General features: G+C 37.0%; 2 protein-coding genes across 2 annotated transcripts; one reads left to right on the top strand and one right to left on the bottom strand.

Annotated features, from left to right (window-relative positions):
* Nucleotides 1-8,830: 8,830 nt before the first annotated feature.
* LOC107810323 (B3 domain-containing protein Os04g0386900-like) lies at nt 8,831-9,981 on the top strand. The gene is made up of 3 exons (XM_016635085.2): nt 8,831-8,960; nt 9,059-9,226; nt 9,538-9,981. The coding sequence occupies exons 1-3, from the start codon at nt 8,919-8,921 to the stop codon at nt 9,835-9,837; spliced, it is 510 nt and encodes a 169-aa protein (XP_016490571.1). The 5' UTR covers nt 8,831-8,918; the 3' UTR covers nt 9,838-9,981.
* A 6-nt stretch (nt 9,982-9,987) lies between these two features.
* LOC107810322 (protein NUCLEAR FUSION DEFECTIVE 4) lies at nt 9,988-13,692 on the bottom strand. Its single transcript, XM_016635084.2, has 3 exons — nt 13,242-13,692; nt 11,600-12,477; nt 9,988-11,503 (listed from the first exon to the last, which is right to left on the bottom strand). Exons 1-3 carry the CDS (start codon nt 13,545-13,547, stop codon nt 11,029-11,031), a joined length of 1,659 nt encoding a protein of 552 aa, XP_016490570.2. The 5' UTR covers nt 13,548-13,692; the 3' UTR covers nt 9,988-11,028.
* Nucleotides 13,693-15,323: the final 1,631 nt, after the last annotated feature.

Below are 15,323 nucleotides of genomic sequence, written 5' to 3'. Positions count from 1 at the left end.
CCTACGTATCCCACACCCTGCGAGAATCAAACTGACGTAGTTCGGGCGGAAAACATAAACCAAATTTGTGAACCATGTTTCTCATGACAAACTATTTTTCCTTTTCTGTTCAAAATGAAACAAAAATCCATTTTTCTCTTTTCTATTTTCTTTGGTCTTTAATAAAACAAATTAATAAGACACCTTTTGTTTATTTTCTCAAAATTCCGGTAGAGTTTCAACCATTTTCTGGGTATTGGTTTTTCCGAAAATAATTAATTCCCTAACTGTTATTTCCTCTTTTTTTTTCTTTTTCACAACATTCCCGATATTCGAAAGCCGGTCAGCATGCAAGTCTGAAGCAAGTAAATACATAAAGCAAACAGGATGTAGCAGGATGGTCTTTCATTTTAGGTTGCTAGTCCAAGACGGACTCAACCCTTGTGTTGAGTCCCCTAAGTTAAATGCAACGTGATGCAAATAAGCGTTCCTACTAGGGATCTGGCATGAAGTCATGTTATACTAAGCTGTAAAACCTAGGTGTTTGTTCTAGACCTGGCTTACCCGAGCGGACAACTCGAGCCAAGGATGGGAGCTGTGTACCGGTAACCAAAAGGCCATCTGATTTTGCAACTCCTCCGAATCCTCGTTCTATTTTGGTATATGACACTAACAGAAAGAAGCCACGACCAGCGTGCACTCCTCAAGAGAGAGAAGAGAGGGGTTTCGGCACAGTTTATATGTACAGTTCAAATAATATCAAAGCAGTAAAAGCAGGCATTTAGCATATTAGGCTCAAACACGTAAAAATTAGATAATAAATAAAGCCAAATAATAACAATTATTTCAAGCTCGAATTCTTAACCCTGAACCAGTGGTTCTGGGTCCAAATCCCTAGCAGAGTCGCCAGAGCTGTCACACCTCCTTTTTCCGCACCCGAGAGGGCGCAAGGGAGTTTTTCCAATTAAAGGACAATCGAATCGGGATTGGTTTATTTATTTCAGAGTCGCCACTTGGGAGATTTAGGGTGTCCCAAGTCACCAATTTTAATCCCGAATCGAGAAAAAGAATGACTTCATATTACAGTCTGCGTACCAGAAATCCGGATAAGGAATTCTGTTAACCCGGGAGAAGGTGTTAGGCATTCCCGAGCTCCGTGGTTCTAGCACGGTCGCTCAACTGTTATATTCGGCTTGATTATCTGATTTTATACAAATATGAACTTATGTGCTAATTTTAACTTTTGGCTGCTTTTATTATTATTTTTACGAGAATTGCAACGTCGTGAAAATATATCTCGAACCACGTTACATCAATGCACCCGTGGTTATTGACATATCTCGACTTGGTTGAGATTTGGATTTGGGTCACATAAATGTGCACCCGTGTTTAAGGAAATTAAATTATTAAGACGCGCCTAAAGCAACTAACGTATTGTTATTTTGGGGAAAACCGTAAAATTTGCTAAACGGCCTGTCCCGATTTCTAAGTATTTTAATATATATACATCTAGATGGCCCCGCAGCTTCTACATTTCTTGTTTGTCGAGGCTCGTCTCACTTTGTTATTAAAAGGAATTTACAACGTCATGAAAATGCATCTCGGGCCACGTCACAATCAATGTGCCCGTGACTAGAGACATATTTCGACTCCGTTGAGATTTGGATTTGGGTCACATAAATGTGCACCCGAGTTTAGGGAGATAAGATTATTAGATGCGCGCTTAAAGAGACTATCGCGTTATTATTCCGGGAGGGTCGTGAGATTTGCTAAACGACCTGCCTTGGAAACTGAATGCTTCGATATATACATTTAACGAGGGCCCTGCAGCTTGTGCATTTTTATTTGTCGAGGCTCATCTCGTCCTTATTTTAAAAGGATATCCTATAGAGATAGTCCTAGTTAATTGCATGCTTGCAGGTTATTTATAGCAGGATTCAAAATGCTTTTACAGAATAGGAAAATGTGGCTACGCGCACGGACAGCTGATCGAACATTATGGGCCCAAATCCAGCTCATGCGAGATGGGCCAGACCTGGGCCACTGTTTATCCGATGCGGGCCTGCTTGGTCTGTTTCGACCTGGGCTCGACCCCCATGAGGTTGAGACCGTAAACTTATGTTCTTTGTTCTAAAGGTGTGGCTTATCAATAATTATAACAAAGCAGTTTATCAAAAAGAGATGAACTTAACTAGTAATGGATAGTTTCATGTTTGGCATGTATTAAAGAATATGTTACACAATTAAACTATGTCTAGGATACAACCTACTACATTGGGAATATTTTTACCTAACAGCATACATATACAACTAACATTCAATCAACATACATTGATATCTACTAGGCGTGCAAGTTACCTTCAGTATCCAAACAAAATGTAAACTATTATGCATTACATGATATTCAATATAACAGTCTATGCTTAAAATAAACAATCTTCAATTCTTCTCTTTTTGCATTCATACTCAACTTCAAGTAACATTGACAGTATTAGTCGTGTACCTGGATGTTTGCACAATAAGAAGAGGAAGAGAAAGAGTATCAGCAGTAAGCAACTAACAGCAACAACAAATAGCAACAACACAGCAACACAAACAACAACAACTATGTAGCCCACAGGTGATCGAGCATCAAACAGATAAATACCAGAAAAAAACAGAGTAGAGAGACAGCAGGAGGCCCAGGATATCGAATGTAACAGCAACAGAAATCCAATAACCAACAAAGCTCGGCAAACAACCAACAGCAAACAACAAAGACAGCTTGACCGCCTTGAACTCTTACACAGTTTTCAGACAATACTCATTCACAGTATTCTGAAATTTGTTTCTGTTTTTTCCTTTTCAGTTTTCTTACTCACAGAATCTCTCTGAAGACTAAAGAATGTCCAGCCCCCTTTAAGTTCTGCCACAGCTCTATTTATAGGCAGAAATGGCAAGCACTTAGCTGCCTTGAACCCTTCCCTTCTTTCCTGCCCATAACTTCCTTTCTAAACTAATTAAAATATTCCCCATACCCATCCATTCGACAGGCTTTTAGCCTGTGTTTTCTGCCCAACAACATGGGCACCCCTTTTTTATTCAATCAGCCCCATGCCAACAAGTTTGGCTTCCCACTATTACCTTATTTTAATCCTAATCCAGTACCCCATTTGTCAGCTCATTTAAACTAATCATTTCTGTTCTTTTTTATACCCAAACTACCCTTGTTAAGCCTTGATTATTACTGTCCTAAACCATTGCAGCATCAGGGCCTTTTGAACTTCTGAAAGTTCAAATTCAAGACTGCCCTAGCCTGATTCTTTTAATTGTTTACAAAGCAGTTACAAACTAATATTCACAGATAATGTCAAACATCCAATTAACAACACAGGTTCGTTCAATCATGTGAAGTTGTACGCATTAGCATATTTGAATATTCAATCCTAGGAAACTAATCGACGATGTTTATCAAGTCGGCTATACTAATTATAACAAGGACTAATCAGTCGATTAAATAAACAACACAAACAGGGTCCCAAATGGCTTCAGACAACCTTGCACGACACTGGGGGGCTATATGAGTTATCTATGCGACGACTAATCTAATCGAGCATGTATATCACAGAACGTATGCAAACATACACAGAAAATAATCGGCCAAATAAAAGGCCTTACAAAGACGGAAGAAATCGGAATGAAAAATACCAGAAATACCAAACAATCATAACAGAACATGCTAACAAACTCAATTGGTGTTCAAATAAAACAGAAACAAAAAAGGAAAACTTACTAAAAATGTTCAAACCAAGCCGACCCAAGTCCGAATTAGATTTGACCATTTGAGGCCAAACAAACTTTAACCGGGGTGTTCTCAACCGAGAACACCCTGATTGAAGTCTATTAGACCCCAAACCCTCTATGAAGCAAGTCGGATTCCTCAGGTTCTTGTGTTCTAAGGTTTGAATCTTCAGATTTGGGGCTTGAGGATTTGTGGGTAGATTCGGACCAAACCAAGCTTGGTTTGGTCACGAGGGAGGTCAGGGGGTTGTCCAGTGTGAGTTTGGGTTGGTTTGGTGTAGATCGGGGTTTGGTCTCGAATCTTCAAATCAAGATTCGAGACGATGGAGTGTGATTCGAGGTACATGGTTAGTGAATTCGTGTTCGGGGTAGTGAGATGCATCAAGGGTGTTAAGGAGGTGGTCACCGGCGTTCATGCCGCCGGCTTTTAGGGTGAGAGTGCATGGGGGCGGCTAGGGTTTGGAACGGGAAGGGGTTGTGTTTGGGACGATGGTGTACAGTGGGGAAGGTGGGGTTTGGTTTGGGGGGCGTGGGGTGTGATGGAGAGTTTATATATGTATTGAGGGTTTAGATCCTAGCCGTTAGATCAAGTGAGATCTATGGCCAGGATCTATTCACTTAGGAAAGACGGTGTCGTTTGGGTGCGATGGTGGGTGAGACCGGGTAAGGGGCATGGACCGGGTCATGTTAACGGGTTTAGATGAGGGCCTGGATTTGTTGGATCAATGGGGTTGGACGGCTTAGATCATCTTGCCTGAAACGGCGTCGTTTGGGTAAATGAGCAGTCTGATCAAGACCGTCCGTTTGAATTAGATCAACGGTTCCAATAGGGATACTGATACAACGTCGTTTGGGGTCCGTGCTTGGGCAGGCCTGGCTTGGACTGGGTCTTGCATTGGCTTTGGGCCTCATTTGGGGCCCAATCCGATTTCTTCACTTCTTTTTTCTTTTCTTTTTTTTCTGATTTTAAAAATACAACTAAATTAAAATGAATTTAAAACACCCATTAATCAACACCTAAACAATTATCACACACATATTAAAAAAAAATTAAAAATGGTTAAATCACAGCCTAGAACAAAAGCTGTATTTTTTGTGAATTTTCTTTTAAAGACCGAATTACGGCCCGATTACACACGACATACTTATTTTGTATTTTTGTTTGATAAGATTCAATGAAAAAATGGATAGAAACACAAAGGACTACCAGCACATGTCACGGAAAATCGAAAAATTGTACAGCGAGGTCATTTGTCACTATTTTTGTTTTCTTTTGGAGTGATTGTCCGTGAAGCAAAAATCACGTGCTTACAGCTGCCCCTCTTTGCACGAAGACACGAAGGGTTTTCGCGCAAAGATAAAGCGGGCGATTTTTGCTCGTCCGAGTACTCCGTGTGAAGCATTTTTTGAAAAAGATTTAAATATATAATCCTCACAACCTGGCCTTCGGCCTCTCTCAGTCATCAACCTCACAATTAGGCCATCGGCCTCTCTCAGCCATCAACCTCACAAGCCACTCGGACTATCAGTAAAACAGGGCGTTCAGCCTAAAATATCATTTATAGCATTAAAACTGGATAAATAAGGTTGAGTTATGAAATCAGTAAAACACAGCATGACTGAGTACAAATATTAAGTCAAAATAGTGAGGAATAGTAGTAAAAATCCCCTAAGGGTCCAAACAGTTGGCACGAAGTCCAAATATGGCATTCAGCTCAAAACATAATAATATTTTCCAAAACACAATAGTAACAAATAGTTTTCAATCAAATACGTGACTTAATAATCGTACGGGACGGACCAAGTCACAATCCCCAACGGCGCACACCCCCACACTTGTCATATAGAGTGTTCGTCACTTCAAAATAGTGAAACGATGTGAAATCCGGGGTTTCATACCCTCAAGATAAGATTTACAATCATTACTTACTTCAATCCGGTCCAAACTCTAGCCTGCGATACCTTTGCCCCTCGAATCGGCCTCCAATTACTCCAAATCTAACCAAAATCAGATTCATACCATCAAAATATGCTAAAGGAACAAAGCCCACTCGAAAATAACCAAGTTACATCAAAAATTCCGAAATTGGTCAAACTCGACCCCCAGGCCCACGTCTCGTAATTCGATAAAAACCACAAAACTAGAATCCTTATTCCCTCACGAGTCTACTCATAATAAATTCATCAAAATTAGACCTCAATTTCCCATTCAAATCCCCAAAAGAATTCTCAAACTTTTCTTCCATTTCCCTCCAATTTTCACTCTAAATTCTCAAATTAAATGATGAAATTCAAGACTAAATCATGGAATTAAACCAAATATGAGTGAAGAATACTTACCTCAATTACTCCACTGAAAATCTCCTCAAATTTCACCTTCTCCCGAGCTCTCTAATGGTTTTTGTGATATTGGACTTAAACCCTCGATTTTTAAATATATCTGACTGCCCAGTTATTCCTTCTACGCGGACGTGACGGTCCTCTCACGTTCGCGTAGGCTAATCTCGTCTGCCTCCAAAAATGTCCTTCGCGAACGCGTCCACAGATCGCGAACGCGAAACTTTACCAACTCACTCCTTCGCGAACGCGTTCCCTGACACGCGAACACATAGACCAAAGGGACCTGGGGTCCCTAGCTGCTACTACCCTTCGCGAACACATAGAACACTTTACTCAACCTCCACGTTCGCGTCCTCCTCCTCGCTAACGCTTAGAACAAATTCCTCAGCTTTCCCATTTACCATTCACGAACGCGATGAACAAGAATTTTTCTGCAACAACACCAAAAAATCTGCCAAGTCTAAAGTCCAAAAATTGATCCGTTAACCACCCAAAACACACCCGAGGCCTTCGGAACCTCAACCAAATATGCCATAAACCTCCATATCATCATTCAAACTTATTCCAACCTTCGGGCCCTCAAAACAACATCAAAACATCAAATCAACCACGGATTCAAGCCTAAGAACTCCAAAAACTTCCGAATTCCAATTTCGATCAAAAAGTCTATCAAACCTCTCCTGAATAACCTGAAATTTTGCACACACGTCACAAAAGACACAACGGGCCTACTCCAATTTTCGAAATTCCATTCCGACTCCGATATCAAAATTTCCATTGTCTACCGGAAAATGCTAAATTTTCAATTTCGCCAATTCAAGCCTAAATTTACCACGGACCTCCAAAATACATTCCGGACGCGCTCCCAAGTCCTAAATCACCTAACGGAGCTAACCAAATCATAAAAATCTAAATCCGAGATTGAATACTAAAAAGTCAAAACGTGGTCAAACCTTTTAAATTTAAAGCTTCAAACTGAGAATTGTTCTTCCAAATCCATTTCGATCATCCTGAAAACCAAAACCGACAATTTACATAAGTCATAATACATCACACGAGGATAATCATGCCCGAAAACATAAAAATTATTTATACAATTAGATCATTTATTAGTTAATTACAGATAAATCGTTATGGTAAGAATTAATAAGTGATATGATAAAAATAGTAGTTAACACGATATAATAGGTTATACTGCATTAACTGATTATAGTTAAGTTTATTTTTGTGAAAACATTGGCGAAATAAAAATCTTACTTACAATGAAAGAAATTAGTCAAAAAAGTTATTACGATTAGAAACAGTTAGGGAGACTGGAGTATGGGTTTCATGGCAGGTTTTCCTCACGCTACTAACAATCTTGTTGAGCTATCAACTATTATGCAGGGTCTCAGAATTGCTAAAGCTTATAACCTCACTCCACTTGAGATCGCCAAAAACTCCACTGAGGTAATCAGAATGATAGCCAATGGCAATATAGTTTACGAGTCTATTATCTATAAATGCGGACAGCTGATGCAAGAACTTGGGAATCTGGTAATCAAGCACAATTTCAGTGAACAAAATAGAGTTGCTAATGCATTGGCCAAGGACGGTGCAAAAAAGAAGGTTTTTGAAAATCCTACCCTTTTGGCCGTTCCTCCAATATTTGTATTAAATTATGTTTGGGCAGACATTTTAGGAACATCTTTTAAAAACGAACAACAGTATGTAATAATAATAGTGAGATAATTTCCTCTAACTTTTTGGGGGCAGAATGCTCGACCAATAATAAAATCACATAAAATAAATACTCTCAATAAGCCATAATGAAAACAAACATAATTTAAAATTAGGCAAAATACCTTAAACCACCCCTAAACTTGGCTCAGATTATTAGTATCCTCCCCGAACTATGCCCGGTCTTAATTACCCCCCTCAACTTGACCTTTTGAGGGTCATTACCCCACAAGACGTTGATGTGACAAAAAGTGTAGGTGTATTCACCTGCCACGTGGATTTTTCTGTCTATGTGGCATTTTTTTGAAAAATAAAATATTTTTTTATCTTTTTAAGAATATTACTTTTTTAGATATTTTTTTTCGAATAAAATTTAAAATAAAACTTGGATACAACTACATTATTTAGGCTGAATATTTTTATTTGACCAAAAATAATAAAGTTTTAGTTAATCTTTTTTTGAATTTGACCTGAAAATAAAGATTTATACAATTGAAATAAATAGTCAAGGCATCTAAAAAGTTATAAAAAAATACATAGTTGAAATAAATAGTCATTGCATCAAAAGAAGAAATAAAAAGAGTGTACGATTGCACTTGTAATTTCTTGCAATTATACACTTTTTTTATTTCTTCTTTTGATGCAATAACTATTTATTTCAACTGTGTATTTTTACTTTTTTAGGTAAAATCTGTTAAAAAAATTAGAGTACCGTAATTTAGAGTTATATAAAAAAATATAGCCAAAATAATTAATTTCAAACTATGTATTTTTTATAACTTTTTAGATGTCTTGACTATTTAATTCAATTCTATAAATATTTATTTTCAGGTCAAATTCAAAAAAAGATTAACTGAAACTTTATTATTTTTGGCCAAATAAAAATATTTAGCCTAAATAATGTAGTTCTATCCAAGTTTTATTATAAATTGTATTCAAAAAAATTATCTAAAAATAGTTTGGGGAGGATACTAATAATCTGAACCAAGTTTAGGGATAGTTCGAGGTATTTCGCCAAAAAATTAATATAAATGATACATGTTGACCCTAAGTAGAATAGGTAGTACCGAAACTCCACTCGTTTGCTGAAGAATAAGAAAATGGAACAAGAACTCCAATTATCTGTTGAAACTGCAATGGAGGTACATTCCCATGATTCCTAGCAAATTCTCTCTTCTACATTTTTTGTTTCGATTCCCTTCTATAATTTAACGGTTGTATGATCCTTTGATTTTTTCAGAGCATACCATCTTCTGTACATGTTTCAAACCACGATGATATCTCCACACCCGAGATTGAAAGCACTGGAATCGAAGAAATCGACAATGGTGAATACTGGCCACTTTCTGGCAAACCCTATGTTGATATAATTCTCACAAAAACTACTGTCAAGCCCCACTATGGCATGGTAATTCCCTTTTCCCCCCCCCCCCCCTTTTTTTTGTTTCAAATCTTTGATTTATACGTCTTCCTTAGGCCGAGGTATATAAGAAACAGTTTCTCTACCTTCCCAAGTCTTCCTTAGGCCGAGGTATATAAGAAACAGTTTCACTACCTTCCCAAGATAGGGGTAAGCGTGCTCAGACCCTAATTGTGAGATTATATCGGTTTGTTATTGTTGTTGTTCTAAAATTATATTATTAACCTTACCTGTATTTGAGTTCTGAACCCGCAGCTTTTATATTGGATCAGCCACTGAATTTGTTTGTATATTGACAGTATTTACCGAGAAAAATGAACAAAGAGCTACCTGCTGCTGGAGCGCCAGCAGTTCTTACTTGTGGTCGAAAGAAGTGGGATATGTTCTACTATTCTAATAATAACAAATTTAGTGCTGAGTGGAAAAAATTTGTGGATGATAATGATCTCAAGGTAGGGGATGCACTTGTGTTTGAACTTTCAGAGTGCAGCACTAACAAAATCCATTTTAAAGTTCAGATTCTCAGAGGTGATTTCCCTTCTGAATTGCTGCCTGAAGATGAAGAGGGTGCAACTGATGCCAACCCAATAGAATTATAGGAAGTTGTAGGCTGTTTACAAATATTTGAAACCATGTTTAGACGATTATATTTTCTGTGAGCATAGTGTTACTGTTCTGTTTGGCTTAAAAGAATGACTTACTATTTGTTAATGTGGATGTGTTTTCTCTATATTGTGGTTGTTTAGTTATCTTCTACTTGTGTCCGTATTAGCTCTGATATATCATTTTCAAAGAATGGCATTTAGTACCACATATTTTGACAAGTACATGCCATTTAACATGTCAATAGCAGACAATAATCATATTGTTTGAATTTGTAATCTTGAAGCTTCACTTCTTCCATTGTTCAACCCAGCTTCTAATGCTTACTCTTCATCTTTTGTCTGTTGAAAAAGCTGATAGTGTGCTAGACTGAAGAAATCCAAATTGCTCTAGATATTTTTTCCTCCAGATCCAATCAGCCTTGGAATGGTTTGTCAGTATGTTTCTACAATCATTCTTAAGAGGCTAGAAAAAACTCTTGGCACCCTTATATAACAATGTGCTATTGCAATTCCTGCGAGCAAGTACTACAAATATAGACAAGAGAGACTGGTTTTTGGGGCATTTGAAAAAGCTGCAACAGTTAACTTGTTCCTGGGGTGCTAATTGTCTTCTGTCTTCTTCATCGGTATTGTGTTAGTAAGTGCATTCTCATTACTTTTACATAGTGATTGATTTTCTTCTTCCTGTGCTCAACTTGTGCTGTGCCCCTGCGCAAGGGCAGGAAGTGGAGGAGGGGGGGTTTATAAAATTTCTTGGACTCAGGTATCTTTTATAATCTATTTGAAGAGGCTGACAGTATTTTAGTACTCTCATTAGAGGATTAATCTTTTCTGGAGAAGCCAGCATACCTTGTCAGTAGAACTTGTAACTTCCAACAATCATATTCTGCTGTGTCTCATTATTTCTCTCTCTGTTTCTTCCTTTACAATTCTCAACTATCTCTCTATTCTCAACTCATGCAAATGGTAGAGTATGCTAACCTGCTGGTGTTACATCCTTTTGTCTCATGGTCCTCATGATATAGATGCTTCGACCCTACCATTAGTCTCAAGTGTTATACCTCTTTCCAACCTTTATTAGAATGTTATGCACGAATGTTGTTATTCGTGCTATGGGGGTTTTTCGAATGGCATCTATCTTCATATAGCTGTCACAAGTCAGTTCAGAAGTATAATTGCACTCACTTATATTAATCTCATCCAATTTCGGTTCCTTTCCTGATTGTCATAGGCAGCTTTAGTTCTTAGGAAAAGCAGTAAACTAGATGCTACTCCCAACAAAGAAATGCATCCCCACCACATAAATGTCTGAATGTAACAGTTTCTACCCATGCAAACCTTTGATCCATCCAATACAAGAACTTGGCTTGATTTTCCTAGGTTTGCTTCATAGACTAGAGCTGCAAGAAGTCCATAGAGTAGTGATCCTAGAGGAATGTTGGTGATGAGAATGTTGTGATTGACCCCTGCACTGTTGGGGCCAAATAGCTCAGAGGTTATTGACACTGCTGCTGAAAATACAAAACCAGAACTCAACCCAACCAACGCCGTGGCAGCGGTCAATGCGGCTTTGCTTCCCGATAAAACAAGCAGAAAAAAAGCCACTGGTGTTGGAATCAGCGCAAATGCAAGCCATGCAGTCCTTGCATAGTACATCTTGCTGCATCCAAAAAAAAACCATTTTCAGTTCTCTGTCAATTTTTTTAACATTATGGTGATTGTTCATTTAAAGAATAGTGAATCTTGAAATACTTACTCGCGTAAGAAATCTGGGGCTGCTGAAAGTAGGCGCCCGAAGAAGGAACATGCAGAATAGAGTGCAACAAGAAAGCTGATCTCTGAACTATATCCAAGTGACTCTGAAATTTGGCCTAGATTGTTGCTGTAAACGAGTACGAGTGTTCCTCCGCAGAAATATGCTAGGTAATATAGCCAGAAATCCCACCTACACATGAGCTGATTTGCTGAATGTTCTTCTCCAAGCAGCAGCAAACGATCTCTCAACAAAAAGCTGCTAGTCCAACTTTCCTTCTCTTTCGAACCATGAGAATTTTCGGTCCAAAGAGTCATACTTGAATCCTCTTTCCACATCATTTCTTTGTGCATTCCAAAATCATCAATATCATTGTCTTCAAGTAACATATAATTAGGATGGATTAGTTGAGACCACTCTTCTGTGCGGATAGCCCCAGGCGCAATCACTGGAAGGACCAGCAAGAACACTGCACCGACCAAGAGGATACGAGCCGTTGGTGCACTATATGAGACCGAGTTCAGGATTAAGAGATAAAGGCCGGTAAAAACTGCTAGTATAGTTAGACATAGGAAAATGAGATATTCTCGGTGAACAGAATCAGCACGAAGAGTTTGAGAGTGAGGTTGCCGGAGGATTGGCAGAGCTGCAACTGATGTGACAAGGGGGACTAGGGCATTAAGAAGAAGGTATAGAGTGTCATCATTGGAATTAATGGCATTAGCAATGAGGTTGAACAAGGCTGCACTTGCACCATTGAAACTTACGCTGAGGGATAATGCAAATGGTCTATTTGCTGGGAAATGTTTGATGCACAACACATAACATACTGTATTAAACCAGCAGATACTGCAGCCAGCCAGCACACACAACAGAAATACCTGTAAGGTAAATCAGTGAAAGGTTGGGAATAGGATGGCATTATAATGAATTTTCAATGCATAAGAGCTGAAGAAATAATCATGTAACATATTGGAAGCGGTTTGCAGTTTCAGTGGAATACACAAGCTACCTTCCCAAGGCCTCATGGAGTTTTCCACAAGAATCTTGGATAGCTTCTTCAGATTTGCAGAGAACTTTTCAAGCAACAAAATTTGATTGATTAGAATGAAAGGTGGCTGAGAATAAAATGTTCTCAAACTCTCTCCTTGGATGCAGTCACTATTGGTTGTTAACAGCAATAGAGCTTACCTAATGAGAAACCTAAAAAATGATAAACTAAGTTTTAAATTGAGTGGTATTTAAACCTTGAACTGTGGAGAATTACAGAACCTTACTCTTCTTTCCATATTAGACTATGGTTTCTGGTTGAACAATTATGTTAGTCCTCACCAGCCATATAATTATGTTTCTATTTCTTGTCTAGTACTTAGTACTCAATAAGCATGTCTAAATTAATACTAATGGTTAGCTAATTTGGTGTGGTAGCTCTAACTACTAACAACCATTAGTCCACCAAAGAATCTAGAGAGAAGAAAATTTAACTCTTAGGAAGAAAAAAAAACAAGGCAAAAAACAACTGTTTATTAAGGCAACAACAAAAATTGGATTAAGTTCCCAAATTTGTTCAAGTCAGGATACATGTTCCTAGCATCAATTCCAAAATTCAAGAAGATTTTTGGGAGAAGAGAAGGAGAAAACTAACCAAGAAATAAGGCAAAATGATGATTCTCTGAATAACAAGCCATTGAAGGCCATAACCAATAAGTCCCATAAAAGCAGCTATGAAAAGAACAACCCACAATGGGAAATACATAAGAGAAACTCCAGAACACCACCCAAATGCTTTCCCCATATCTGATGCCATTGACAGATAATTCAGCTGCACCTGTGAAATTCCTAGAACAGATTTCAATTCAGAAGAATAGGAGAAGTCGAAATTTGTGCCTGTAAATGCTTGAATCCATGTGCTTGCTATCAATATCATCCATTTACTTGAATATTGCTCCATAATTCTTTTTTCTTTACTGGGGAATATTGCAGAGGCGTTCTTGTTCTTGGAAAAACTTGAAAGCAAAGAAATGGTGATATTTTAGTTCATGTTTTGGGGGTGGTTGGGAAGACGAGGGAGGTTGGAAGTTTTTCAGGTCATGAAGTCAGAGTTTTCCTTTTTCTTTTGTAATGATAAAGATTTGTTAAAACCAACACTAACATATAAAGTTAAAAATACTTCTAAGTTACTCCCACAATTTATCTGTCATTAATATTAATACTTTTTACTTAATTAGTCTAATAATAACACGTACATAAATATTCAAAATAGATTGCAAAATATGGTACAATGAAATATACTGGATTTGATAGGGTAATTACTGTTCTTAAGAAATTTAAGTATTTCAATTATATTGTTGCAGGAATGGTAACAAATTTTTTCCAGTATTTTACAAAGCCAATAAAAGTCGAATTTCAACAATTAACTAAATTTGCTCCCAGATTTTTTTATGAGTTGTAAAAAATAGTAGTAAGAAGAAGAAGGAATTCAAAATGATTAGTGTGTTTGATTTGGAACAGCACCAAATATTTATAATGCCTTTAGGTGTCAGTTAAAAAATGAATGAGTTTTATAACTAATTAAGACAACCTTTGGGAAGAGGCACTTTGCAACAACCACTTCTTTAGAAATTAAAAGTCACCCTTTTGGATTTAAAATCTGTTAAAAATGTTTTGTATAAATAAAATAAATTTTTTTAATTAAATAAACTAATGTGATGGGAACTAAAATATATAATTAATTTCAGGCTATTTAAATTTTCAATCAATTCCCATAGAATATTCATACTGCATGTGTTCATCTATTTGCCGTTAGATTCTTGCTCATCAAACCCGAGAATGACTTGAAAAATATTAGTAGTAAAATATTTATATTTGGGAGTGATATAGCACTAGAGACACTCATTAAAACAAAGAAGGAGTAGAGACACTCCTTAACTTGCATCATAAACTTGAAATCTTTAGAAGGAAAGAATTAGGATTATATCTTGTACAAGGAAAGTTGGCGTTGAGGTGTTGATATCCAAGAAGAATTAGAAATTCTATCCTCTATAGTATTAGCAAGCATGCTGGAAGTGATGACGTAGAGTCCTAAAAGAATTATACTCAATACTACAATTTTATCCAATATCATATTGCTTCTTTAAAGAAATAATTTAGGGCATAAAAGTCAATCAATATGTCAAGAATATTTTGTAACATTTAGTGTTAGAATATTTGTACTTTTATAATAATATAAATATAGATTATTCTCTATGTTCTTGCGACACACGAATATATTTATTCACGGAGAAAGGTTAAAGAATAGGGACTCAAGTAAATCTTCTTCATTTGAAAATTATATTTACAAATAGAGCAAAACTAAATTTCTTTAATTATGTATAAGTTGTTAAAATCCCTTGACATAAAAGAAAATTCAAGTAAAGAGGTAAAGTGGTTTAGAATATCTTGTGTGAAATATTACGAAGTGCGTATAAAAAATTATAAAATTTCAGTTGAATAGATATTCTGAATTGGTATTCATATGTACAAAATTTAATAACAATTTAAAACAAAGGGTAGCAGCAACGGTCTTGAATATTCGTGAGCAGAATATTCTCAAAGTGTCACAATAATGAATTCTCAATTTATGTTCGATTTTTCTTTTTCTTCCATAATTGTGCTTCATATCCACATTGAAACACTTATTAATTAATTAAGTGATATATTTAGTTGCAAATTCCAAGTTAGTTTGACC

This window comes from Nicotiana tabacum, chromosome 7 (assembly GCF_000715075.1).
Source record: "Nicotiana tabacum cultivar K326 chromosome 7, ASM71507v2, whole genome shotgun sequence".
Lineage (NCBI taxonomy): Eukaryota > Viridiplantae > Streptophyta > Magnoliopsida > Solanales > Solanaceae > Nicotiana > Nicotiana tabacum.
This window is presented reverse-complemented; position numbering and strand designations above follow the sequence as displayed.